Source organism: Oryctolagus cuniculus, chromosome 10 (assembly GCF_051225735.1).
Source record: "Oryctolagus cuniculus isolate XC-2025 breed Fujian yellow rabbit chromosome 10, ASM5122573v1, whole genome shotgun sequence".
Classification (NCBI taxonomy): domain Eukaryota; kingdom Metazoa; phylum Chordata; class Mammalia; order Lagomorpha; family Leporidae; genus Oryctolagus; species Oryctolagus cuniculus.
The window spans coordinates 100821165-100849012 of NC_142876.1; the positions used below are offsets into that span (position 1 = coordinate 100821165).

General features: G+C 48.6%; 2 protein-coding genes and 1 pseudogene across 5 annotated transcripts in view; 1 reads left to right on the top strand and 2 right to left on the bottom strand.

The window, feature by feature from the left end:
* IP6K1 (inositol hexakisphosphate kinase 1) overlaps positions 1–27848 on the top strand; it is a 74271-nt gene that overhangs the window by 597 nt on the left and 45826 nt on the right. For 2 of the 4 annotated variants that reach the window (XR_016214821.1, XM_008260654.5), the window contains exon 1: positions 31–228. The exons of 1 other annotated variant lie outside the window; for it this stretch is intronic. The gene's annotated coding sequence lies outside the window, so the exon portion shown is untranslated. Of the gene's footprint in view, positions 1–30; positions 390–27848 lie in introns of those variants that run through there. One more of the 4 variants, XM_002713200.6, reaches the window with a different exon arrangement.
* LOC149124366 (translation machinery-associated protein 7 pseudogene) lies at positions 10986–11409 on the bottom strand (annotated as a pseudogene).
* LOC100358162 (large ribosomal subunit protein eL28) lies at positions 13551–15022 on the bottom strand. Its single transcript, XM_070050805.2, has one exon. The coding sequence runs from the start codon at positions 14010–14012 to the stop codon at positions 13599–13601; it is 414 nt and encodes a 137-aa protein (XP_069906906.1). The 5' UTR covers positions 14013–15022; the 3' UTR covers positions 13551–13598.

A 27848-nucleotide genomic window follows, 5' to 3' on the forward strand; every position in this document is an offset into this window, starting at 1 on the left:
ATGTTGGTTACTATGACGCCCGGCCCCCGCCCCCTCGGCTGGCCGCCATCTTGTTGTTGATCCGTACCCAGTGGGCAGCGCCAGGAGCTGGACCGAGCGGCCGGTTCGGGCCGCTGCTGCGGGGCTCAGCCGCCTGTGCTGCCTGCCAGGGGGCGGGCCGAAACCTGGAGGCCCGGGGGCCCCAGCTCCCGTCGGGAGCCGCGGGCGTTTGCTGTCCGGGCCTGGCCGGTGAGTGACAGGAGCCGGGCCGAAAAGACAAGCCTGACGCCCGCGGGGAGGGTGGCGGCCGGCGCGGGATTGGAGCGGGCGCGCGTGTGGCTGGGGCTTCGGCAGAGCATCTCTGCAGCACCGTTCGAGCGTCCGGACTGGCCGTCTGCCGAGCTGCTCAGGTGCTGCGCCGAGGCCGGGAGGACAGCCAGGGTGGAGGTCGGAGAGCCGGGTGCTCCGGGGCCAGCCGGCGGGATAGCGGGAAGCCCGGGGCTCGGCTGAGCCGCAGCACTGAGGCGTATCCAGTGCCAGCTTGATGCTCTGCGGAGCGGAGCGGTGATGCTGGGTGGCACAGACGCGTACCTCTTTCAGGTATCGCTCTTGTGGTGATGTTCACTCCGCTTGAATTAATCGTAGACGGAACGCTGAGGCTCCCGCGAGCCGGGCAGGCCCGTGTGGCGGTCCTGGGACTCTGCCTCCTTCCCGAGACGCCCAGGGAGCCTCAGGTGCTGCTTGGAGCTCCCCGTTTGTTTCTAGGGGCCTGGTTAAATGCCTGAATTTTATTTTGGAACATGATTTCTTTGGTTCTCGACGTCCGCTTTTTGGACTGTGTGCTTTAGGAGAGTCAGTATTTTATCTGTCTGAGGAGAGATTATGCCAGTTTGTTGAGACAAAGGAAATACGGGAGTGTTCGATTTGGAAAAATAAATGTGTTAGAATTGGAAAAATGAAACTTATGGGCGGTCTTGAGCTGGCGGATTAACTTTTAGTAGTACTGAGTGTTTTCTGCGCTATGAAAACAGCCAGGCACCATTCCTGGGAGGCGCGAGGGTTGGAAATTCAGGACAGAGTGTGTGTGTCTAGGAGGAGTTCTGACTTTTCCAAAACGCACTTTTCTGCCTTTGGTCACTTGGCTTCCCTGCACGGGCCTCTTGTGTGTGGTCAGACAAGGCCTGCATGAGACGACTGAGAAGTCAGGCAACAATACTTCGTGCATTTCTGGTGGGATTTTATCCCCTCTGATAGTTCGGTTTTGAAAGAAACCAGCTCCCTGGCCAGGAAAAACTTTTGAAAGTAGGTGGTGAAACCGGAGGAGGCTGGCAGCTTGTTGCTGTTCGCCTGATACTGTATTTGGAAGAGAGAAAAGTTGTCTTCCTTCCTCCCTTCCTCCCTTCCTCCCTTCCTCCCTTCCTCCCCCCCTTCCCTCCCTGCCTCCCTTCTTTCCTTCGTTCCTTTTTATTTTATTTATTTGAAAGATAGAGTTACAGAGCGAGGTAGAAACAGAGAGGTCTTCCATCCGATGGTTCACTCCCCAGATGGCCACAACAGCTGGCTCTGCGCTTACCCTGAGCCAAGAGCCAGGAGCTTCTTCCAGGTCTCCCGTGTGGGTGCACGGGCCCAAGCACTTGGGCCATCTTCTGCTGCTTTCCCAGGCCGTAGCAGAGAGCTGGATTAAAGAGGAGCAGCTGAGACTAGAAACGGCACCCATATGGGATGCGGGCGCTTCAGGCCAGGGCTTTAACCCTCTGCTCCACAGTGCCGCGCCCCCCCCCCCCCCCCCTTTTAAGATTTATTTTCTTTCTTTCTTTCATTGACTTCCTTCAGGGCCATTTTCTGACTCTCTAATGATTTTTTAAGAACTTTTTAAAAAGTTGATTTTCATGTACTTGAAAGACAGTTTACAGAGATACCTTTTTATTGGTTGATTGGATGGGGATGGGAGAGATCTGTTCCATCTGTTGGTTCACTTCCCAAATGGACACATGGCCAGGCAGGTATCCTGCGTGGGTGACAAGAGTGTAAGTACCCTGGTCATCTTCGGCTTTCTCAAGGCACATTAGTAGGGAGTGGATGCAAAGCCGAGCAGCCTAGACAGGAACTGGTGTTTCAGTTTGGCATGCTGACACTGCAGGTGGGATATCTGTCTTCCATCCACTGATTCCCTCTCCAAATGCCCTGCAACAGCCATGAGTCTGGAACTCATCTCAAGCACTTGAGACACATCTGCTGCCGCCGAAGGTGCAGGTGTAGGAAGCTGAATAGGAAGTGGAGTAGCTGGAGCTCCTAGCTGGCACTGCAGTAGAATATGCAGGTGTCCCAAGTGTAGCTTAACTTGCTGTGCCATAACACCTACCCCAACACTGACTTTTATTTTAGGAGGTTCACAAGGATCTATTAAAGCCCAGGTAAGGGGGCTGGCATTGTAGTGCTCCAGTTAGGCCACTACTTGAGATGCCAGCATCCACCGTCAGAGTGCCCATTAGAGTCTGCTGCTCTGCCTTCAGTCAAGTTCTTGATAATGCATCCTGGAAGGCAGTGGGTGATGACTCAGTGCTGGACCTGTGTAAGAGACTTGGATGGGGGCTGGTGCTGTGGCACAGCGGGTTAAAAAGCCCCGGCCCGCATCCCACATGAGTGCCATTTCTAGTCCTGGCTTCTCCACTTCCAATCCAGTTCTCTGCTATGGCCTGGGAAAGCAGTAGAAGATGGCCCAAGTGCTTGGGCCTCTGCACCCACGTAGGAGACCCGAAGAGGCTCCTGGCTCCTGACTTTGGATCGGCGCAGCTCTGGCCATTGGAGCCATTTGGGGAGTGAATCAGCAGATGGAAACCTCTCACTTTATGCTCTGCCTCTCTGTAACTCTGCCTTTCTAATAAATAAATAAATCTTCAAAAAAATCCAAGAACTTTTATTGCTTTTGTTTAATGCTTTTAATACCTCGTGAATATTTACGAGTAGCGGATGATGCTTCATTCAACATAGTTATTACCCGGAAGAGGCTAATAGTGCTAAAGTAAATGAGACTATTATAGTAGTGGACCCTCCATTCATCTGTAAACTAACATTTTTAATAACGATGGATGGTGCCAGCATTAGCAGGGTAACGATACTGCCTGGGACGTTGGCATCACATATGGGCACTGTTTCATGTCGTGGTTGTTGTACTTCCGATCCAGCTCCCTGCTAATGGCCTGGGGAAAGCAGTGGAAGATGACCCTAATGCTTAGGCTCCTGTCACCCACATGAAAGACTGGGATGAAGTTCCTGGCTTCAGTCTGGCCCAGCCCTGGCTGTTGTGGTCATTTGGGCAGTGAACCAGCAGATAGAAGATCTCTTTCTGTGACTCTTCCTTGCTCTAGCTAACATGAATGAATGAATGAATGAAGATCTCTTTGTCTGTGACTCTTCCTCTCTCTGGCTAACATAAATGAATGAATGAATAAATAAATAAATAAATAAATCTTATTTTAAAGAATGACCGTAGGGGCTAGCATTGTGGCACAGCAGGTTAACGCCCTGGCCTGAAGCGCTGGCATCCCATATGGGTGCAGGTTCTAGTCCCGTCTGCTCTACTTCTGATCCAGCTCTCTGCTGTGGTCTGGGAAAGCAGTAGAGGATGGCTCAAATCCTTGGGCCCCTGCACGCATGTGGGGGACCCAGAGGGAGCTCCTGGTCCCTGGCTTCGGGTTAGTGCAGCTCTGGCCATTGTGGCCAATTGGGGAGTGAACCATCGGATGGAAGACCTCTCTCTCTGCCTCTCCTCTCTCTGTGTAACTCTTTGAATAAATAAATCTTAAAAAAAAAAAATGACAGTAAACACATTTCACAGACTGGAGATCCTATCTTGAATTGGCTGTTTCAGGCTTAGGGGTGAGATCTGTGTTCCGATGTGGCATTCAAGGAACTACTGCCCAGCTAGACTCAGCCTGCCTCCCTCGGGTTTTATTAGTCCCTACTAATAAATGGTTTTTAAAATATGCTGGATGTGTTGTTTCTATTTTTTTTATATATATTTACATTATTTGTTTGAAAGGCAAAGTTAAACAGAGACAGAGAAAGAAAGTCTTCCATCTGCTGGTTCACTCCCCAAATGGGTGCAACGGCCAGAGCGGGGCTGATTTGATCCGAAGCCGGGAGCCAGGAGCTTCCTCTGGGTCTCCCATATGGGTGCGGGATCTGAACTGGATAGGAAGTGGAGCAGCTGGGACTTGAACTGGCGCCCTTATAGGATGCTGGCACTTGCGGGTGGCGGCCTTATCTGCTAAGCCACAGCACTGGCTCTTCTTATTATTTCTTTTTTTTTTTTTTTTTTGACAGGCAGAGTGGACAGTGAGAGAGAGAGACAGAGAGAAAGGTCTTCCTTTGCCGTTGGTTCACCCTCCAATGGCTGCCGCGGCCGGCGCGCTGCAGCCGGAGCACCGCGCTGATCCGATGGCAGGAGCCAGGAGCCAGGTGCTTTTCCTGGTCTCCCATGGGGTGCAGGGCCCAAGCACCTGGGCCATCCTCCACTGCACTCCCTGGCCACAGCAGAGAGCTGGCCTGGAAGAGGGGCAACCGGGACAGAATCCGGCGCCCCAACCGGGACTAGAACCCGGTGTGCCGGCGCCGCTAGGCGGAGGATTAGCCTAGTGAGCCGCGGCGCTGGCCTTCCTCTTATTATTTCTTGGCACAGTTCCTCTTGCCAGCTGAATTCAGTGTCCTTTGCCTCCTTCTCCTTTACTTCCTTCTTCTCCACAGTCCAGTTTAGTTCATACTTCTTTATGAAACACCCCTAGAATACTTGAGCTCCTGGGATATTCTGCTCCCTCTGAACTGCAGTAGCATTATTGCCCTTGAACAAAAAATAGTATTTTCCCTTTTAAGAATAAAAGAATATAGGGGCCGGCTCTGTGGCGTAGTGGGTAAAGCTGCCGCCTGCAGTGCCTGCAACCCATATGGGCACCATTTTGAGTCCTGGTTGCTCCACTTCCAATCCAGCTCTCTGCTATGGCCTGGAAAGCAGTAGAAGATGGCCCAAGTCCTTGAGCTCCTGCATGCACGTGGGAGACCCAGAAGAAGCTCCTGGCTCCTGGCTTCGGGTCGGCGCAGCTCCGGATGTTTTGGGAGTGAACCAGCGGATGGAAGACCTCTCTTTCTGCCTCTCCTTCTCTATGTATAGCTCTGATTTTTAAAGAAATAAGTAAATCTTTTAAAAAAAGAATAAAAGAATATATATACATATATAGTGATGGCAGGTGTTTGGCTTAAGATTAAGGCACTGCTAGAGATACTTGTAACTAGGCTCTCAAGTCCTGGCTCCTCTGCTTCTGGTTAGGCTCTAATGCACACTCTCGGAGGCATCAAATGAAGCCTCAAATACGTGGGTCACTGCCATCCATGTGGGTGACCCAGATGGAGTTCTTGGCTTGGGCATTTGGGGATTGAACCAGCAGAAAGAAGTGCTCTCTCATAAGTCTGTCTGTGTCTCTCTGCCTTTCAAGTAAGATGAAATTAGATCCCAAATAAAAAAAAATTTGATCTGGTCAGACCTAACCTCTTTTCACAAAAGACTTTTTTTTTTTTTTTTAGGACTTATTTATTTATTTGAAAGAGTTACACAGACAGAGGAGGAGAGGCAGAGAGAGAGATAGGTCTTCCTATAAGTAAGTGGTAGTGTTTGTTGTCTTTCATCCCAGTGGTACCCTGACACTTCAGATGATGAGCAAAGCTGGAGAAAGACTGCGAAATGTAGTGTCTGGCTTTGGGCAAGAAGCAGTCAGACATTTTGTATTACACTGGATGTGTGCTTTTGTACTACTTCTGTGTGTGTGTGTGTGTATTTTTCAAGATTTATTTATTTGAAAGGCAGAGTTAGAAGGGCGGGGGGAGAAAAAGAGGTTTTCCATCTAATTGTTCACTCCCCAGATGGCCGCAACGGCTGGACCTGTGCCGATCTGCTGATCTGAAACCAGGAGCTTCTTCCAGGTCTCCCACGTGGGTGCAGGGGCACAAGCACTTGAGCCATCTTCCTCTGCTTTCCCAGGCCATAGCAGAGAGCTGGATCAGAAGTGGAGCAGCTGGGACTTGAACCAGTGCCCATATGGGATGCTGGCACTGCAGACAGTGGCCCTACCCACTAAGCCACAGCGCAGGCCCCTGTACTGCTTTTTTTTTTTTTTTTTTTTTTTTTTTTAACAGGCAGAGTGGACGGTGAGAGAGAGAGAGAGACAGAGGGAAAGGTCTTCCTTTGCCATTGGTTCACCCTCCAATGGCCGCTGCGGCCGGCGCGCTGCGGCCACCGCACCACGCTGATCCAATGGCAGGAGCCAGGTACTTAATCCTGGTCTCCCATGGGGTGCAGGGCCCAAGGACTTGGGCCATCCTCCACTGCACTCCCTGGCCACAGCAGAGAGCTGGCCTGGAAGAGGGGCAACCGGGACTAGAACCTGGTGTGCCGGCGCCGCAAGGCGGAGGATTAGCCTACCTGTACTACTTTTAAATACAACTTTTCTTCCCTCCCTTCCTCTCTTCCTTTTTTTTTTTTTTTTCTTTAAACATTTAGTTTTTTATTTGAAAGGTGGAGTTACAGAGAGGCAGAGACAGAGACACAGAAAGGTCTTTCATCTGCTGGTTCACTCCACAAATGGCCTCAATGGCAGGTGCTGAGCCATTCTGAAGACAGAAGCCTGGAGCTTTTTCTGAGTCTCCCACGTGCGGGCAGGGGCCCAAGGACTTGAGCCATCATCCACTGCTTTCCCAGGCCACAGCAGAGAGCTGGATCAGAAGAGGAGCAGCTGGGACTCAAAATGGTTTCCGTATGGGATGCTGACAATGCAAGCAGTGGCTTTATCCACTGTTCCACGGCGCTGACCCCTCTTTGTTCCTTCCTTCCTTCCTTCTTTTTTCTTTCTTTTCTTTTCTCTTTCTTTCTCTCTCTCCCCCCCCCCCCTCCCTCTCCCCCTCCCTCTCTCTCTCTCTCCCTCCCTCCCACATCTGTGCTCCTGGGTTCTATTCCCAGCTTTAGCTCCCTATTGTGGCATCCTGCCAGTGCAGACCCTGGGAGCCAGAGCTGATGGCTCAAGTAATTGGGTTTCTGCCCTCCTTGTGTTTCCAGTTCCTGGCTCTGGCCCTGGCCCATCCCCTGCCATCTCAAGCATTCAAGGAGGGAACCAACCAGAAGATGGAGAGCATTCTCTCTCCCTCCCTCCCTCCCTCCCTTCCGAGTTAGAGATATCGAGATCTTCCATCCACTGGTTCACTCCCCAAGTGGCCACAGTGCCTGAGGCGGGGCCAGGCCAAAGCCAGATGCCAGGAGCTTTATCTGGGTCTCCCATGTGGATGGCAAGGACCCAAGTCCTTAGGCCATTCTCCACTGCTTTTCCCAGGTGCATTACCAGAGAGCTGGATTGGAAGTAGAGCAACCAGGACTCAACCCCGCGTTCCTAAGCAATGCTGGCATTGTAGGTGGCAGCTTAACCTGCTGTGCCACACCACCAATCCCAAATTCCCTTTTCTAAGCAGGATTTGAACAATAGATTCTGAGTGGGAAAATATAAAATATCTTGGCTCTTTTATGAAAGATGATACAGATCAAGACTTTCATATTTCCTGCTATGGTTTGCAGTTAGATTTATGTAGGAAGCATAAAAAAGTGAATTTTATTGGGAACACATGTTCACTTCAGTGCTGAATCTCCATTAGGGACTTTTTGTTGAGTACTTAGAAACTCGGCATCTGATCTGTTCTGTAAAAGTCTTACTTGTGGGGGCTGATGTTGTGGCATAATGGGTAAGGCTGCCGCCTGTGATGCTGGCATCCCATATGGGCACCGGTTTGTGTCCTGGCTGCTCCACTTCTATCCCAACTCCCTGGGAAAAGCGGCAGAAGATGGCCCAAGTATTTGGCCTCTGCCACCCCTGTGAGAAACGTGGATGAAGCTCCTGGCTTCAACCTGGCCCAGCCACAGCCATTGAGGCCATCTGGGGAGTGAAGTAGCAGATGGAAAATCTCTGTTTCTCCCTCTCTGTCTGTAACTCTGCCTTTAAAATAAATAAGTCGTCGTCGTCGTTGTCTTTTTTTTTTTTTTTTTTTTTTGTAAAGCTTATTTGTGGCTTTAGCTAATTTATTCCTCTGCCGTAATTATATAAAAGGAGGACATGGGAGCAGGTCTGGGTCTGAACATTTTTTAAGTCTAAAATTTAATGTCAATGAGTAAAAGTGCCTGAAGTCTAAAATTCTGAGTGTATAGGCCGGCGCCGCGGCTCACTAGGCTAATCCTCCGCCTAGCGGCGCCGGCACACCGGGTTCTAGTCCCGGTCGGGGCGCCGGATTCTGTCCCGGTTGCTCCTCTTCCAGGCCAGCTCTCTGCTGTGGCCAGGGAGTGCAGTGGAGGATGGCCCAGGTGCTTGGGCCCTGCACCCCATGGGAGACCAGGAAAAGCACCTGGCTCCTGGCTCCTGCCATCGGATAAGCGTGGTGCGCCAGCCGCAGCGCGCTGGCCGCGGCGGCCATTGGAGGGTGAACCAACGGCAAAGGAAGACCTTTCTCTCTGTCTCTCTCTCTCACTGTCCACTCTGCCTGTCAAAAAAAAAAAAAATCTGAGTGTATTATGATTGAATGAACAGTTATTAAATGGCTCATTATGCAATCAAAAAGAGAATGACAGATGTTGATGGGGATGTGGTGAAACTGGAGCTCTCATACATTGTTGGGGGTGATGTAAAATGGTACAGCCACTTTGGAAAACACTTTGATAATTCTTTCAATGGTTAAATAGCGATCCTATATGTCCCAGCTGTTCCTCTCCTAGGTATTTACCCAGGAGAAGTTAAAACATGTTCACATTAAAGTTGTACAGGAATGTTTATTAGCAGCATTACTCATTAGCAAAGGGAGAAGCAATCGAGTGTCCATTAGCTGAATAGATAAAATGTAGTATATACATAAAGCGGACCATTATTCTGCAATAAAAAGCATTGAAGTAGTGATGCGTAGTATAGCATGGGTGAACCTTAAAATATGCATGTGGAAGGAGCCAAAGTCCACATTTATGTGAGTCCATGATGTGAAATAACCAGAATGGGCAATTCTGTATGATGGTTGTTTAGGGCTTAGGGGTGCTTAGGAATCTCTGTGGCTCAGTTCCAGCTAGTTGTTTTATTATCAGATCTCCAAATGCCTGTAACAGCCTGGGTTGGGGCAGGTCAGAGCCAGGAGCCCCATCTGGGTCTCCCACATGGGAGGAGAGACCCAAGTACTTAGGCCATCATTTGCTGCCTCTCAGGTGAATTGGGAAGCTAGAATGGAAGCCAAGGTGGTACGCCACCTCAGGCACTCCAGTATGGCATGTGGGTGTCTCAGGTGGCAGCTTAACTTACTGTGCCCAAACACCTGCCCCCAGTGTCTACTCTTTGACGTCTAAGCTGTGTCATTTTATTAGATTAATTTTTCAGCTGAATCAAGGCATACTTTCCACACAGCATTATGTATCCATTTTAAGTATTCATGTAGTTAAGTGGGTTTTGACAAATATGTATGCATGTGAATACTTCAGTAAAAACATTTTTTTAAAAGATTTATTTATTTACTTGAAAGGAAGATTTACAGAGAGGCAGAAGGTAGAGGGAGGGAGAGAGGTCTTCGTCCCCTGGTTGCAATGGATGGAGCTTCGCTGATCCAAAGCCAGGAGCCTGGAGCTGCTTCTGTGCCTCCCATGTGGGTACAGGGGCCCAAGGATTTGGGCCATGTTCTACTGCTTTCCCAGGCCACAGCAGAGCTGGCCCGGAAGCGTAGCAGCCGGGACTTAAACCAGCTCCCATATGGGATGCCAGCACTGCAGGCGGTGGCCTTACCCGCTATGCCACAGCACCAGCCCCCAGTGAAAACATTTTAATCCGTCACAGAAGGTTCTCTTATTTCCCTTTCCAGTCAGCCACAGCCTGTTTCCTTGGGCACAGCCATGATCTTTCTTTCACTGTAGATTAATTTTGCATTGTTTAGAGTTTCACATAAGTGAAATCCTAATTTGCAACCAATCTTTATGCATGGAGTCTGCGTTTTTGAGTTTGCCTATCTGCCTGCATTCCCTATCAGAGTGCCTGGGTTCAGATGCTGAGTGCTTCTGATTTTGACTTCCTCCTGATGCACATCTGGGGAAATAGCAGGTGTTATTTCAAGTACTTGGGTTCCTAACACCCATGTGAAAAACCCGCATTGGGTTCTGGGCTCCAGGCTTCAGCCTGACCCATCCCTGCTGTTGTGGGCATTTGGGGAGTGAACTGTAGATTGGAAATTTTTTTGTGGACTCTTTCAAATAATAATGAACATTTCAAAAAAAAAATTGTAAAAGTGTTCAGGCTACACAGCTAGGAAGTACCAGTGCTGGTACATTGCCCCTGCTATATCATAAATAGACTTTGCCTTCTAGTGTTAGTTTAAGCCCAGAATTTTTAATTAGAAAAATTTTATTTGAAAAAGAGACAGCTCCCATCCACAAGTTCACTCCCTAAATGGCCTCCATGGCCAGGGATGGAGTAGGCCAAAGTCAAAAGCCAGGAACTCAGTCCAGGTCTCCCATGTTAGTGACAGGGACCCAACTACTTGAGTCATCACCTGCTGCTTTTCAGGGTGCTCATCAGTGAGGAGCTGGAATCCAAAGTGGAGCTGGATCTCTAGCCTGGGTCCTAAGCACAGATTTCCACCCTCTAAATGATGAGTTTGCCTTGCCTGCTGCATCACAATGCCTACCCCAAATTTATTTATTTGAGGGACAGAGCTATCCTTGTATGTTCTGGCATTTTATTTATTTATGTTTTTAAAGATTTATTTATTTGAATGACACGTTACAGAGAGAGAGGGAGAGAGAGGGAGAGACAGGAGAGGGATCTTAATCTGCTGGTTTATTCCCCTTTGGCATTTTATACCCACAATGACTGGGACTAGGCTAGGCTGTGGCTGCCACATGGGTGGCAGGAACCCAATTACTTTTTCCCCCTTTAATAAAAGTTTACTTGTAAATGTACAGTAGACTGCACAAGATAACACTTCATTCTAGCTATGTTTGGCAGAAGATGCTATGGAGGGAGTGCAGATGTTTAGGAGTAGAATCAAGGGTCATCATCACTTCAGGCACAAGCAACAGCTTTGTCTTTTGCCAGATTGCCTAATTCCACCTGTGGCCTTTGCTTTTATCTGCCTGAGTTTCTTCTGGTCTTTTTGTTTTTGCTTGAAAACCTTATCTTCCTCTTCCATCTCCTTGGCCTGTTGGGCCCTTTCCAGGGTTTGCCGTCTTCCAGGCCAAACATGATGCCTGACATTGAAACTCAATTACTTGAGTCCTCATTGTTGCCTCCCAGAGTCTGCATTAGAGTAAGGAGTGGAACTGAGCATCAAACCCAGGTACTCCAGTACGGGACATGGTCATCCTGAGCACCATCTCAACTGCTAGGCTAGACACCTTTCTCATAGTGATTTTCTTAAGCATATACGGTGGGTGAAATGTGAGCCTAGTTTTGAAACTCGGTTATCCTGACCATTCTTTTCTTCATACCCTGTGGCTGTACTTCCTTACACTGTGAAAAAGCACAGAAATGGTGATGTCTGTTGTCTGAAAGGTTTTGGATTCCTACATCATTTTTCATTTTCTTTTTTTAAATTTTATTCTACTACATCCTTTTATTCTAGGTTTTTTTTTTTTTTTTTTTTTTTTTTTTTTTTTGACAGAGAGAAAGGTCTTCCTTCCGTTGGTTTACCCCCCCCCCCCCCCAAATGGCCGCTACGACGGGCACTACGCTGATCCGAAGCCCGGAGCCAGGTACTTCCTCCTGGTCTCCCATGCAGGTGCAGGGCCCAAGCACCTGGGCCATTCTCCACTGCCTTCCCGGGCCACAGCAGAGAGCTGGACTGGAAGAGGAGCAACCGGGACTAGAACCCGGTGCCCATATGGGATACCGGCACCGCAGGCAGATGATTAACCAAGTGAGCCATGGCGCCGGCCCCTCCTACATCATTTTTCAAACTATGAGCAAATGATCCTACAGTTACTACTGAGAGCACTTAACCTCATTCAGCCTTGCAACTGAGTAACTGAGTGATGCTGGCTTTTGCAGACTAGACTGAAAGGACAGATATTGATACTCTCCTAGGAAACAGGCAAGGAAAGTGAATGCTGGTCTTCTAAGTACTTTGTAGCTGTGGAACCTGACTTAAGCAAGACTTTGGTGTCTACTACTTTTTCATATTAGTGGGTTGAGGATACCTACTTTCCCTACCTCATAGAGTTGGTTAGATGAAAAATTGTCAAGTGATTAACTTATTACTTGCTGTAGGATTTTTTTTTAAGATTTATTTATTTGAAGGAGTTACACACGCACAGAGAGAGAGAGAGAGAGAGAGAGAGAAAGAGAGAGATCTTCCATGCAGTGGTTCACATGGCCACAATGGCCAGAGCTGGGCTGATTCAAAGCCTGGAGCCAGAAGCTGCTTCTGGGTCTCCCATGCGGGTACAGGAGCCCAAGGACTTGGGCCATCTTCCGCCGCTTTCCTAGGTGCATTCACAGGGGGCTGGATCAGAAGTGGAATAGCTGGGATGCAAACCCTGGTGCCCATATAGGATGCTGGTGCTGCAGACCATGGCTTAACCTTCTGTGTCACATTGATTGCCGGCCCCTGTGCAGATTTTAATTTTTTTCAATTCTTTTTTTTTTTTTTTTACAGGCAGAGTGGACAGTGAGAAAGGGAGATAGAGAGAAAGGTCTTCCTTTTGCCGTTGGTTGACCCTCCAATGGCCGCCGCTGATCCGAAGACAGGAGCCAGGTGCTTCTCCTGGTCTCCCATGGGGTGCAGGGCCCAAGCACTTGGGCCATCCTCCACTGCACTCCCTGGCCACAGCAGAGAGCTGGCCTGGAAGGGGGCAACCGGGACAGAATCCAGCGCTCCAACCAGGACTAGAACCCAGTGTGCCGGCGCGCTAGGTGGAGGATTAGCCTAATGAGCCGCTGCGCCGGCCAATTTTTTTCAATTCTTAAAAATTTTTTTTTAATCTATTTGAGTGTTAGGGAGAGAGAGCAAGTGAGCACTCTTTCTTTTTTATTTATTTATTTGAAAGAGTTACATAGAGAGGAGAGGCAGAGAGAGAGAGAGAGGTCTTCCATCTGCTGGTTCACTCCCCAATTGGCCCCAACGGCCAGAGCTACACTGATCCGAAGCCAGGAGCCAGGAGCTTCCTCCAGGTCTCCCACGCGGGTGCAGGGGCCCAAGGACCTGGGTTATCTTCCACTGCTGTCCCAGACCTAAGCAGAGAGCTGGATCGGAAGTAGAGCAGCCGGGACTCGAACCGGCGCCCATATAGGATGCCAGCACTGTGGGCAGTGGCTTTACCAGCTATGCCACATGCCGGGCCCTGTATTGAGTTCTAGGTTCCAGGTACATAGCTTTGGCCTGGATCAGTTGTGGCTGTTAGGGTATTTGGGGAGTAAGCAAGCCAGAGGATGGAGGTACTCTGTCTCTCTGCCTTTCAAATAAAATGCAAATGAATAAATTAAAAAAAAAATGCGTTTTTAGTCAGGGACAATTTCTGTTCTGAATTTTTTTTTTTTTTTTAACAGGTCTGACTGTTTATTGTGGGCAGGGGCTCAGGAGCTCTTGGTGGGGCGGGTGCGCTTCCTCTTCACCATCACGGGCTTCTGGCTGCGCAGGATGGCGCTGGCTCTGCGGATGGCGGCCATGCGCAGGTCGGGGTGGTACTTGTTCTTGCGAATCATGTGCCGGATGCTGCTGAGCGTGGCCCGGGCGTTCTTGTTGATGGTGGTGCGCACGTACGAGGTGGCCGGCTTCCGCTGGCCGGATCTGCGCTTCATGACCACCACGACGCCCTTGCCGTCGGCCGCCGGCTCCACGCCCACGGTCTTGCGGTGGATAAGCCCGTTGTAGCGGAACGAGTTGCGGGCCTTCAGGTTGTTGGGCTCCGTGCTGTACGTCTGCTTGTTCCTCTTGATCAGGAAGCTGGAGCAGTTGCGCACGACCATCCACTGCAGGTGCGCGGACATGGCGGCGACGGCTCCTCGCGCCGAGGCTGCCGGCGACGGAAAGACTCTGTTCTGAATTTTTAACAAAAGATTTATTTATTTGGAAGGCAGAGAGAGATGAGTCTTCGATCTGCTGGTACATTCCCCAAATGGCCGCAATGGCCCGGGCTGGACCAGGCTGAAGCCAGAGGCTTCTTGTGGGTCTCCCACATGGATGGCAGAGGCCCAAGGACTTGAGCCACCTTCTGCTGTCTTTCCCAGGCATGTTGTCAGGGAGGTGGATCAGAAGTGGAGCAGTTGGGACTCAAACCAGCATCCATATGGGATGTACTGCAGGTAGTGGCCTAACATTCTATGCCACAGTGCTGGCCCCCGTTCTGATTTTTTTTTTTAAATCACAGATTTGTTTAGCATGTTCTAAAACTTAATATAAATGGAGTCATACTATATGTATTCTTGTGTGTGCTGCCTTTCACACAGCTTGATGTTTTTAGTGTATCCATGCTGATGTCTGTATCTGTAGTTTATTGCTGTGTAGTTTTTCATTGCATGAACACTTCATTTATTCTGCTAATGGACATCTGGACTATTTCCAGTGTTTGCTTTATGAGTAAAGCCTCAATGAAATTTTTTGTATTAATGTTTTTGTGAGCATAAACATTCATTTCTTTTGATGTTGGGTCTCAGGATAGATATACAAGAGTATTTTAGGGGGCCGGCGCCGTGGCTCACTTGGTTAATCCTCCGCCTGAGGTGCCGGCATCCCATATGGGTACCAGGTTCCAGTCCTGGTTGTTCCTCTTCCAGTCCAGCTCTCTGCTGTGGCCCGGGAAGGCAGTGGAGGATGGCCCAAGTGCTTGGGCCCTGCACCTGCATGGGAGACCAGGAGGAAGCACCTGGCTCCTAGCTTCGGTTCGGTGCAGCGTGCTGGCCATAGCGGCCATTTGGGGAGTGAAGTGAACCAACGGAAGGAAGACCTTTCTCTGTCTCTCTCTCTCACTGTCTAACTCTGTCAAATAAATTAAAAAAAAAAAAAGTACTTCAGAAAGTTTGTGGAGGGGCGGGCGTTTGTTGTAGTGATTAAAATGCCACTTGGAACATCCACATCTTCTGTAGGAGTGTCTGGGTTTGTGTCTAAGCTCTGCTGTCGATTCTAGCTTCCTTTTGATGTGCACTGTGCCAGGCAGCAAGTGATAGCTCAAGTAGTTGGGTTCTTGCTACCCAGGTGGGAGACCTGGATTGGGTTCCTGGCTATTGGCTTTGGCCTGGAACAGCCCTGGCTTTTGAGAGCATTTGAGGAATGAACCAGCAGGTGGGCTCTCTGTGACCTTGCTTTTCAAATAAATTTTTAAAATTAACAAGTTCATGGAAAATGCAATTTAAAAAAGGTGAGTTTTAGGTAGGCACTTGGCCTAGCAGTTAATATACCTGTATCCCACATTGGAGTACTTGTGGTCAGCTCTTAGTTTTGGTTCCTGATTCCAGCTTTTTGCTGATGTCTACTCAGGAAGACAGTGATGATGGCTCAAATAGTTAGGGTACCTGTCACTTATTTGGGAGATCTAGATTGAGTTCCTGGCTCCTGGCTTTAGCGCCCTGTGTGTTGCAGGGATTTGAAGGCTAAACTAGTAGAGGGGAATTATCTGTTTCAAAAAAAATTTTTTAAGTTAATTTTGGTGCAAAAATTTTAAAACTCCATTCATAGCTTTTTTATAGTACACATTTTGCACAGACTCTTTGAAGATCTCTTACACATGGAGTTAACAAATTTTTTATACCAAAGTAAACTTACCTGTTTAAGAATTGTTTATTTCTGGGGCCAACACTGTGGTGTAGCAGATACTTAGATAAAGCCACCGCCTGCAGTGCCGGCATCCCATATGGGCCCCGGTTTGAGTCCTGGATGCTTTGCTTCCGATCCAGCTATCTGCTGTGGCCTGGAAAGCAATAGAGGATGGCCTAAGTCCTTGGGCCCCTGCACCTGCCTGGGAAGACCTGGAGGAAGCTCCAGGCTCCTGGCTTTAGATCAGCTCTGCTCCAGCCATTGTGGCCAACTGGGGAATGAACCATCAAATGGAAATCCCTCCCTGAGGCTGAGGCTGATTTCGTGGAACACAATCACTTGAGCCATCACTGGTGCCTCCCAGGGTCTTCAGTAGTTAGCAGGAAGCTGGAGTCAGGAGCCAGAGCTGGGAATCAGACCTAGACAGTCTAGTGTGGGATGCAAGTGTCCCAACTACTAGGCCAAATGCCTGCTCTCATTTGTGTAGTTTAATAAGAAGCTGTAACTAGGGGCCGGCGCTGAGGCGTAGTGGGTAAGGCCACCACCTGCAGTGCTGGCATCCCATATGAGCACCTGTTCAAGTCTCAGCTGCTCCACTTCCAAACCAGTTCTCTGCTCTGGCCTGGGAGAGCAGTGGAAGATGGCCTAAGTCCTTGGGCCCCTGCACCAGCGTGGGAGACCTGGAGGAGGCTCCTGGCTTCAGATTGGCTCAGCTCTGGTCGTTGTGGCCAACTGGGGAGTGAACCAGTGGATGGAAGACCTCTCTCCCTCCCTCCCTCCCTCCCTCCCTCCCTCCCCTCCCCTCCCCTCCCCTCCCCTCCCCTCCCCTCCCCTCCCCTCCTCCCTCCCTCCCTCTCCTCTCTCTATGTAACTCTAACTTTCAAATAAATAAATCTTAAAAAAGAAAAATGCTGTAACTGTTTTTAAGATTTTATTGGGCCAGCCAGCGCCGCGGCTCAATAGGCTAATCCTCCACCTGTGGTGCCGGCACACCGGGTTCCAGTCCCGGTCAGGGCGCCAGATTCTGTCCCGGTTGCCCCTCTTCCAGGCCAGCTCTCTGCTGTGGCCCGGGAGTGCAGTGGAGGATGCCCAAGTCCTTGGGCCCTGCACCCTCTTGGGAGTCCAGAAGCACCTGGCTTCTGGCTTCAGATCAGCGCAGTGCACAGGCCACAGCGGCCATTGGAGTGTGAACCAACAATAAAAAGGAAGACCTGTCTCCCTCTCTCACTGTCCAATCTGCCTGTCAAAAAAAAAAAAAAAAAAAAAAAAAAAAAGATTTTATTGGGCCGGTCGGCACCGCTGCTCAGTAGGCTAATCCTCCACCTGCGACGCCGGCACACCGGGTTCTAGTCCCGGTTGGGGCGCCGGATTCTGTCCCAGTTGCCCCTCTTCCAGTCCAGCTCTCTGCTGTGGCCAGGGAGTGCAGTGGAGGATGGCCCAAGTGCTTGAGCCCTTCACCCACATGGGAGACCAGGAGAAGCACCTGGCTTCTTCCTTCCCATCAGCGCGGTGCCCGGCCGCAGCGCGCTGGCCGTGGCGGCCATTGGAGGGTGAACCAACGGTAAAGGAAGACCTTTTTCCTCTGTCTCTCTCACTGTCCACTCTGCCTGTCAAAAAAAAAAAAAAAAAAAGATTTTATTTATTTATTTTAGATTTTTATTTTATTAATTTGAGAGGTATAGTTACAGAGAGAAGGACAGAGACAGGTCTTCCGTCCACTGGTTCACTTCCCAGGTGGTTGCAGTAGCTGGAGCTGGACCAGTCTGGAGCCAAGAGCCAGGAGGAGCGAGGAGCTTCTTTCATGCCGCCCGTGTAGGTGCAGGGGCCCAAGTGCTTGGGCCGTCTTCCACTACTTTCCCAGGCCATTAGCAGGGAGCTGGATCGAAAAGTGGAGCAGCTGGAAATTGAATTGGCGCCCATATGGGATGCCAGTGCCACAGGCCAAGGCTTAATCTACTGTGCCACAGTGCTGGCCCATACTTAGAAGTTTTACAGTTTTAGCTTTTGCTTATAGATGTCTGACCCACATTGAATTACTTTTTGTGTATTGTGTGAGATTGGGGTTATGGCTTATTTTTCCTCCCACATAATTATCTGGTGATTGTGGTATCAGCAACATTTGTTGAAAAACTTTTGTATTTATTATCTGTTGCTGTGTAACAAATTACTCCAAAATGTAGCTTAAAATAGCAAACATTTATTACCTTAATTTCTGAGGGTTAGGAATTCAGGAGTGGCTTCCCCAGTGGTTCTGAGTCAGTCTCTGAAGAAGTTAGATTGAAGATGTTTTTTGTAGTCCTGTGAAGGCTTGCCTGGGGCTAAAGGATCTGTTTCCAAGGTGATTTAACTCACACAGCTGTGACAGAAGGCTTCAGTTCAATACAGAGGCCTCTGCACAGGGCCCTCAGAGTGTGATTGTGGCATACGGTTGGTTATCTACTCTAGAGTGAAGAATGGAAGAAGCCATGATGCTCCTTACATCTAAGTCCCACCCTGTCCATTCTGCCATATTCTTTTTGTTGAAAGTGACTCACAGCCGGCACCGCAGCTCAACAGGCTAATCCTCTGCCTTGCGGCGCCAGCACACCGGGTTCTAGTCCCGGTCGGGGCGCCGGATTCTGTCCCGGTTGCCCCTCTTCCAGTCCAGCTCTCTGCTGTGGCCAGGGAGTGCAGTGGAGGATGGCCCAAGTGCTTAGGCCCTGCACCCCATGGGAGACCAGGAGAAGCACCTGGCTCCTGCCTTCGGATCAGCGCGGTGCGCCGGCCACAGCGCACCGGCCGCAGCGGCCATTGGAGGGTGTACCAATGGCAAAGGAAGACCTTTCTCTCTGTCTCTCTCTCTCACTATCCACTCTGCCTGTCCAAAAAAAAAAAAAAAAAAAAAAAAAGTGACTCACTAAGTTCAACCATATCCAAAGGAAAGAGCAGGACTCTATCTTTGGGAGGAAAGATGTTAAAAAATTTACAACCACCAATTTTGGTTTGCTTTGGTGCTTTTGTCAAGAAAGAGCTGACTGTATAGGTATGGACCTATTTCTGGAATCTCTGTCCTTCCTGTTTATATGCCAGTACCTCACTATTGTACCTTTATAGCAAGTGTTCAAGTAAAGTAGTGTAAATCCAATTTTATTTCTCTTTATCAAGAGTAACGCAACCATTCCGGGTTCCTTGTATTTCCATATAAAATTTAAAATTAGTTTTGTTGATTTGTATAAAAATGCCCTCTGGCATTATGTTTGGGATTTCATTGAAACTGCAGATTGATTAGGGCAGAAATGACATTTTTTTAAAGATTGATTGATTGATTTGAAAGAGTTACAGACAGAGGTAGAGACATAGACAGAAAGGTCTTCCATCCGCTGGTTCACTCCCCAGATGGCTGTTAACAGCCCGAGCTAAGCTGATCCAAAGCCAGTAACCAGGAGCTTCCTCCTAGTCTCCCATCTGGGTGTGTGTGTGGGGCCCAAAGACTTGGGCCATCCTCTACTGCCTTTCCAGGCCATAGCAGAGAGCTGGACTGGAAGTGGAGCAACTGGGACCTGAATCAGCATTCATATGGGATGCTGGCCCTGCAGGCAGTGGTTCCACCGGCTTCACCATAGCGCTGGCCCCAGAAATGACATCTTAACAATGTTGAGTCTTCTATACAAATGTTGTATCTCTCTATTTAGATTTTTGGTTTCTCCATGCTTTGTTTTCAAGTAATGAGATCCACCCCCACCCCACTCCCCGACGCCGCCAACTTTTTTTTAAGAGAGGTAGAGTTGGCCGGCGCCGTGGCTCACTAGGCTAATCCTCTGCCTAGCGGCGCTGGCACACCGGGTTCTAGTCCCGGTTGGGGCGCCGGATTCTGTCCCGGTTGCCACTCTTCCAGGCCAGCCCTCTGCTGTGGCCAGGGAGTGCAGTGGAGGATGGCCCAGGTGCTTGGGCCCTGCACCCCATGGGAGATCAGGAGAAGCTCCTGGCTCCTGGCTCCTGCCATCGGATCAGCGCGGTGCGCCGGCCGCAGCGCGCCGGCCGCGGCGGCCATTGGAGGGTGAACCAACGGCAAAGGAAGACCTTTCTCTCTGTCTCTCTCTCTCTCACTGTCCACTCTGCCTGTCAAAAAAAAAAAAAAAAGAGAGAGAGAGAGGTAGAGTTACAGACAGAGGAAGAGACAGAGACAAAGGTCTTCCTTCTGTTGGTTCACTCCCCAGATGGCTGCAACAGCCATAGCTGCACCGATCAGAAGCCAGGAGCTTCTTCCTGGTCTCCCATGTGGGTGCTGCTTTCCCAAGCCAAATCAGAGAGCTAGATTGGAAGAGGAGCAGCCGGGACTAGAACCGGCACCCATATGGGATGCCAGCTCTGCAGGCAGAGGATTGATCTGCGGCACGGCACCGGCCCTGCCTTTTTTTTTTTTTTTTTTAAGATTTATTTTTTATTTATTTGAAAGGCAGAGTTACAGAGAGAAAGGGAGAGACAGAGAGATCTTCCATTCAGTGGTTTACTCCCCAAGTGTTTACAACAGGCAGAGCTAAGCCAGGAGCCAGGAGCTTCATCTGGGTCTCTTAAATGGGTTCAGGGGCTCAAGCACTTACACTACCTTCTACTGCCTTCCCAGGCCATCAGCAGCGAGCTGATTGGAAGTTGAGTAGCTGGGTCTTGAAGAACCTGCGCCCGTATGAAATGCCAGTATCACAGGCTGTGGCTTTCTTTACCTGCCAGTCCCTACATATTTTGTTGTATTTATCCCAAGGTATTTGATTTTTTTGATAACATTGGAAATGAGCTTTGTTGTGATAACTATACATGATAAAATTCAAAATTTCAACCTTTTTTTAAAAGATTTATTTATTACTTGAAAGTTACAGAGAGAAAAGGGGAGGCAGAGAGAGAGAGAGAGACAGAGAGAGAGAGAGAGACAGAGAAAAAGGTCTTCCATTCGCTGGTTCACTCCCCAATCGGCTGCAACGGCCAGAGCTGCGCCGATCTGAAGCCAGGATCCAGGAGCTTCTTCTGGGTGTCCCTTGTGGGTGCAGGGGCCCAAGGACTTGGGTTATCTTCCACTGCTGTCCCAGGCCTAAGCAGAGAGCTGGATCGGAAGTGGAGCAGCTTGGACTTGAACTGGCACCCATATGGGATGCCGCCACTGCGGGTGGCGGCTTTACCCACTACGCCACAGCGCCGGCCCCTCAGCCTTTTTCTTTCTTTCTTTTTTTTTTTTTTTTAAGATTTATTTATTTATCTGAAAGTCAGAGTTAGACACATAGAGAAGTTCTACATCCACTGTCTCAGTCCCCAATTGGCTGCAATGGTTGGAGCTTTGCCAATCTGAAGCCAAAAGCTTCCTCCAGGTCTCCCACGTGTGTGAAGGGGCTCAAGGACCCGGGCCATCTTGTATTGCTCCCCAGGCCACAGCAGAGAGCTGGACTGAAAGTGTAGCAGCCAGAACTCAAACTGGGGCCCATATGGGATGCCAGCACTGCAAGCAGAGATTTTACCCATTATGCCACAGTGCCAGCCCCTTAACCTTTTTTTTTTTTTTTTAAACTTATTGGTCGACATTATGGTGCAGTGGATTAAGCTGCTGCCTACAATGCTGACATCTCATATGGGTGCTATTCTGAATCAGTTCCCCTTTACAGTGCCTGGGAAGGCAGTGGAAGATGGCCTAAGTATTTGGGACCCTGCACTCAGGTGGGAGAACTGAAATTAAGCCCCAGGCTTTGGCCTGGCCCAGCATCAGTTGCTGTAGCCCCTTGGGGAGTGAGCCAGCAGATGCAAGATCTCTCTATGTCTCTGCCTATCTTTCTGTAACTCTGCCTTTCAGACTAGATAGACAGACAGACAGACAGACATACACACACACACAGAGCTCTTCCATCCGCTGCTTCACTCCCCACAGGGCCACAAGGGCTGGGGCTGAAACCAGGAGCCTGGAACTGCATCCTAGTCTGTCATGTGGGTCATAGGGACCCAAGTACTTGAGCCGTCTTCCTCTGCCATCCCTGGCTATCAGCAGGGAGCTGAATTGGAAGCAGAGCAGCTGGAACTTGTATCAGCACTCTGGTATGGGATGTGGGCATTAAGTAAAGGCTTAGCTTGCTGTGTCACAATGCTGACCCTGACATTTTAACTCTTTTTAAAGTATACATTAAAGAGTCATTGAGTCCATTCACACTGTTGTATAACCAGCATCACTAACTGTGTTTTTCGATTAACATGAAATACTTGTACATTTTTATGGGATATAGCACCATGCTTCGTCATATGTTTACATATATATGCACACAGCGTAACTGATAAATCAGGCAACTTGCCTTTTCATTTTGTTTTCTTTGTGCTTGAAGACTACCAGCATCTCTTTCAGTTCTCTATGTGGAATATAATACATCATTGTGTGTGAATCATAATCACCCCATTATGCTGTGGAACACTGGAACTTGTCACTTATGTGTGCTGGTGCCCCTTATCCAGTATCACTGTCTGTCTGGAGGACTTTTTTCATTATTCAAAATGGAAACTCTATTATACAATACTGCTCTATTTTCCCTTTACCCCAGCCCCTGGTACACTCTAATATGCTTTCTGTTTGTATGAATTTGCCTGTTCTAGATGTTTTATGTAAGTGGAATTATACAATTTTTGTTCTATTTTGTCTGGCTTATTTAGCAGAATGTTTTCAGGGTTCATTTATGTAGCATGTATAGAATTTCATTCCTTTTTAGGCTGAATAATGTTTCTGTATAGATAATTTTTTTATTCTTTTATTTGTTGACAGACTTAGGTTATATCTGTCTTTTTAGCTATTGTGAATAATGTTTCTGTGAACATTGTTGTATAGATGCCTGTTTGGATCCCTGCTTTCAGTTGTTTGGGTATGGACCTAAAAGTAGAGCTGTTGAATCATATGGTAATTTGTGTTTAGGTTTTTTAGAAACTGTTATATTCTCTTCTATAGCTGCTACATCTTTTATTATTAGTAGTATTATTATTTGACAGATAGAGTTAGACAGTGAGAGAGAGAGAGAGAGAGAGAGAGAGAGAGAGAGAGAAAGGTCTTCCTTCCATTGGTTCACCCCCCAAATGGCTGCTACGGCCGGTACTGCGCCGATCCGAAGCCAGGAGCCAGGAGCTTCTTCCTGGTCTCCCACGCGGGTACAGGCGCCCAAGCACTTGGGCCATCCTCTACTGCCTTCCCGGGCCTCAGCAGAGAGCTGGACTGGAAGAGGAACAGCTGGGACTAGAACCGGCGCCCATATGGGATGCCAGCACCGCAGGCAGAGGATTAACCAAGTAAGCCGCGGCGCCGGCCCCGCTGCTACATCTCTTTACATTCTAAGGTGTTACAAGTTCTCCACACTTTGTCAGCATTTATCTTCTAGTTTTGTTTTGTTTTACATAATAGAGTATGAAGTATTTTATCATTGTGGCTTTGATTGGCATTTTCCTAATGACTGATGATAGGGTACATCTTTTTTTTTGTTGTTGCCATTTGTAAATCTTTGGAGCACAATCTGTTTAGGTCCTTTGCCTGTTTTTTAGTTTTTATGGAAACTATTAACATTTTTGTGGTTTTTGTATCAAGAGACATTGAAACATATCAGCAAATCAGGATCTGGGTGGCGAAGCAGTTACTTTTTTTGTCCTTGAATTATTAGTTTCATGTTCTTGTATTATTAGGGCAATCTGTTAATAGACTAAAAAGTGGGGGGGAGATGTGGGGAGCTGGTGCTGTAGTATAGTAGATAAAGCCATTGTCTGCAGTGTTGGCATCCCATGTGGACACTGATTTGAGTCCCGGCTGCTTCACTTTTTTTTTTTTTTTTTTTTTTTTTTTTTTTTAATTTTTTGACAGGCAGAGTGGACAGTGAGAGAGAGAGACAGAGAGAAAGGTCTTCCTTTGCCGTTGGTTCACCCTCCAATGGCCGCCGCGGCTGGCGCGCTGCGGCCGGCGCACCGCGCTGATCCGATGGCGGGAGCCAGGAGCCAGGAGCCAGGTGCTTTTCCTGGTCTCCCATGGGGTGCAGGGCCCAAGCACCTGGGCCATCCTCCACTGCACTCCCTGGCCACAGCAGAGAGCTGGCCTGGAAGAGGGGCAACCGGGACAGAATCCGGCACCCCGACCGGGACTAGAACCCGGTGTGCCGGCGCCGCTAGACGGAGGATTAGCCTAGTGAGCTGCGGCGCTGGCCCCGGCTGCTTCACTTCTGATCCAGCTCTCTGCTGTGGCCTGGGGCAGCAGTGGAAAATGGCCCAAGTCCTTGGTTCCTTGCACCCGCGTGGGAGACCTGGATGAAGCTCCTGGTTCCTGGCTTCAGATCAGTGTAGCTCCGGCCATTGGGGCCACTTGGGGAGTGAACCAGCGAATGGAAGACCTCTCTCTCTCTCTCTGCCTCTCCTCTCTCTATATAACTCTGACTTTCAAATAAATAAATAAAAAACCAGAGAGAGAGAGAGAGTGCTCACTTGTTCTCTCTCCCTGCCACTCAAATAAATTTAAAAAAAATTTTTTTTAAGAATTGAAAAATTTAAAATCTGCACAGGGGCCAGAGTTACAGAGACACAGATCTTCCATCAGCTGGTTCACTCCCTAGATGGCCATCACAGCCATCTCTGGGCCAGGCCAAAGCTTGGAGCAAGGAACTTTGGGTCTCCCATGTGGGTACAGGGGCCCAAGCATTTGGGGCATCTTCTGCTGCTTTTCCAGGCAGGGAGCTGGACTGGAAGTGGAGCAGCACTCCTATGGGATGCCGGCATTGCAGGTGGCAGCTTTACCCACTATGCACAGCACTGGCCTGATACACTTTCTTCTAAAGTGAAAAGTTTTAGCTCTTATATTGAGGTTTTTGATCCATTTCATTCTTTTTTATGTGGATATCTAGTTTTCCTAGCACCATTTGTTAAAAAGACTGCCATTTCTGCAGCTCAGTTCACAGTAGCTAAGACATGGAATCAACTTAAATGCCCATCAACTGAAGACTGGATAAAGAAATTATGGGGGGCCCGGTTCTGTGGCACAGTGGGTAAAGCCACTGTTTGCAGTGCCGTCATCTCATATGGGCGCTGATTCGAGTCCTGGATGCTCCACTTCCAATCCAGCTCTCTGCTAAGGCCTGGGAAAGCAGTAGAAGATGGCCCAAGTCTGTGGGCCCCTTTTCCCACATGGGAGACCCAGAAGAAGCTCCTGGCTTCTGATCAGCACAGCTCCAGCCACTGTGGCCAACTGGGGAGTGACCCAGTGGATGGAAGACATCTCTCTGCTTCTCCTTTTCTCTCTGTGTAATTCTGACTCTCAAATAAATAAATAAATCTTTGAAAGAAAAAAAAATTATGGGATATGTACTAGGTGGAATACTGCACAGTGGTTAAAAAAAAAGGAATCTAGTCATTTGCAACAAAATGGATGAATCTGGAAATAAGTTCTCCCTGATCTGTGATAACTAATAGAGCTTAGACCTAAAAGGAATTCTGTAGAAGTGAAATTGACACTTTGAGAAACAGTGTCTTGAACAGCCTTTGTTTTGACTGTGGAAGAACATTTTTTTTTCCTCCGTACTATTTGTTAAACTCTTTATTTAACATAGAGATAATCGTATGTGTATAAAGTCAATTGAAAATAGATGTGGGCCGGCACTGTAGCTCACCAGGCTAATCCTCTGCCTTGCGGCGCCGGCACACTGGGTTCTAGTCCCCGTCGGGGCACTGGATTCTGTCCCGGTTGCCCCTCTTCCAGTCCAGCTCTCTGCTGTGGCCAGGGAGTGCAGTGGAGGATGGCCCAAGTGCTTAGGCCCTGCACCCCATGGGAGACCAGGAGAAGCACCTGGCTCCTGCCATCGGATCAGCGTGGTGCGCTGGCCGCAGCGCGCCAGCCGCAGCGGCCATTGGAGGGTGAACCAACGGCAAAGGAAGACCTTTCTCTCTGTCTCTCTTTCTCTCTCTCTCTCTCTCACTGTCCACTCTGCCTGTCAAAAAAAAAAAAAAAAAAAAATAGATATGAGTATGGCCAGTGCCACGGCTCAATAGGCTAATCCTCTGCCTGCAGTGCTGGCACCCCGGGTTCTAGTCCTGGTTGGGGCGCTGGATTCTGTCCCGGTTGCCCCTCTTCCAGGCCAGCTCTCTGCTGTGGCCCAGGAATGCAGTGGAGGATGGCTCAAGTCCGTGGGCCCTGCACCCACATGGGAGACCAGGAGAGGCTCCTGGCTTCGGATCAGTGCGGTGTGCGGCCGCAGCGGCCATTGTGGGGTGAACCAATGGAAAAAGGAAGACATTTCTTCTCTCTGTCTCTCTCTCTGTCTACTCCGCCTGTCAAAAGCAAACAAACAAACACCCCAAATCTCATTAAGCTGGGTGTGGTAAAAATACCATCTTAAGTTTTAAAGTGATCATTTTAAGTGATAAAGTGATCATACAGATATGATTACATGTTAAAGGGATCATATAAATAAAATCAAGTGTCTGATAATAGTAATAGATAGAATTAAAAAGGAGGGAATGTTCTAACATGGGAACCAGTCCACACAGCAGGCTCACAGAATGACAATAGCTTTAAATAGCACTCAGACCTCAGAATCAGCCTGTAAGGCATTCTGCTCTGGCTGAAAAGTCCATAAGAGCATTTCAGGCGTGGAAAAGCTGAAACATTCTGGCAAAATTAAAAGTCCTATATGAAGGATCTCTGTGAGAGAGACCCCAGTGGAAAGAAGGATGTACTTTTCCCTGAAGGGAGGAGATAACTTCCACTTTACTTATGGCGTTGTCTAAATACTGATGGAGATTGTGGATTCAAAAGGCTTCCATAGCTTTGGCAGCTCATGTCAAGAGCCTCAGGTGATCACTGACGCCATACATAAAGTTATTAATTGTTAAATTAACAACAGGAGTCACTGTGCACTTACTTTCCATGCAGGACTTCTGTCCTCAATGAGTTTGTGTGTGTGTGTGGGGGGGGCGCACGTATACTTAGTATAGAGTTGGTCTTCTATGTATAAAGTTAATTGAAAATGAATATTAATGGAGAATGGGACTGAGAATGGGAGAAGGAGGAGGAGGTTGGGTGGGAGGGTGGGTGTATTCCTAAAGTTGTAATAAGAGATTTGTACTTATTAAATAAAAGGTTCCTTAGGGAAACAACAACAACAAAAAATACTGCCATATCTTTTTTTTTTTTTTTTAGATTTATTTATTTATTTGTAAGAGTTACACAGAAGAGAGGCAGAGAGAGGGGGAGAGAGAGAGCGGGAGGTCTCCCATCTGATGGTTTACTCCCGAATTGGCTACAATGGCTGGAGTTGCGCCAATCCGGAGCCAGGAACCAGGAGCTTCTTCCAGGTCTCCCACGTGGGTGCAGGGGTCCAAGGACTTGGGCCACCTTGCACTGCTTTCCCAGGCCATAGCAGAGAGCTGGATCGGAAGTGGAACAACCAAGACTTGAAACAGCTCCCACGTGGGATGCCAGCGCTTCAGGCCAGGGTGTTAACCTGCTGCGCCACAGCACTAGCCCCGCCATTTCTTTTTTAAAAAGATTTATTTGAAAGAGTTACAGAGAGGTAGAGATAGAGTGGTCTTCCACCTGCTGGTTCACTCCCCAGATGGCCACAATGACAAGAGCTGAGCTGATCCAAAACCAGGAGCCAGGCGCTTCTTCTTGGTTTTCCACATGGGTGCAGGGTCCCAAGGACTTGGGCCATCTTCTGCTGCTTTCCCAGTTGCATTAGCAGGGAGCTGGATTGGAAGTGAAGCAGCCAGGACATGAACTGGCGCCCATATGGGATGCTGGTGCTGCAGGCCAGGGCTTTAACCTGTTACACTGCAATACTGACCCCAAGACTGCTGTTTCTCCGTTGAATGAGTTGACATTTTTGTTTAAGATTAACTAACCATATATGTGAGTTTTCCTCTGGGCTCTCCACTATATTCCATTGGTCTTTTTTTTATGCCAGTACTGTACTGTTTTGGTTACTGTAGCTTTGTACTTAGTTTTGAAATTAGGAAATAGCATTACTCTGATTTAGTCCATCATCTTCAAGAATATTTTGGTTATTTCAGGGTCCCTTGCAGTTCCACATGAATTTCTGGATAGATTTTTCTAT

What these genes read in the sequence shown, in the direction of transcription:
- LOC100358162 (XM_070050805.2), bottom strand. Translation starts at nt 14,012, where the DNA reads ATGTCCGCGCACCTGCAGTGGATGGTCGTGCGCAACTGCTCCAGCTTC.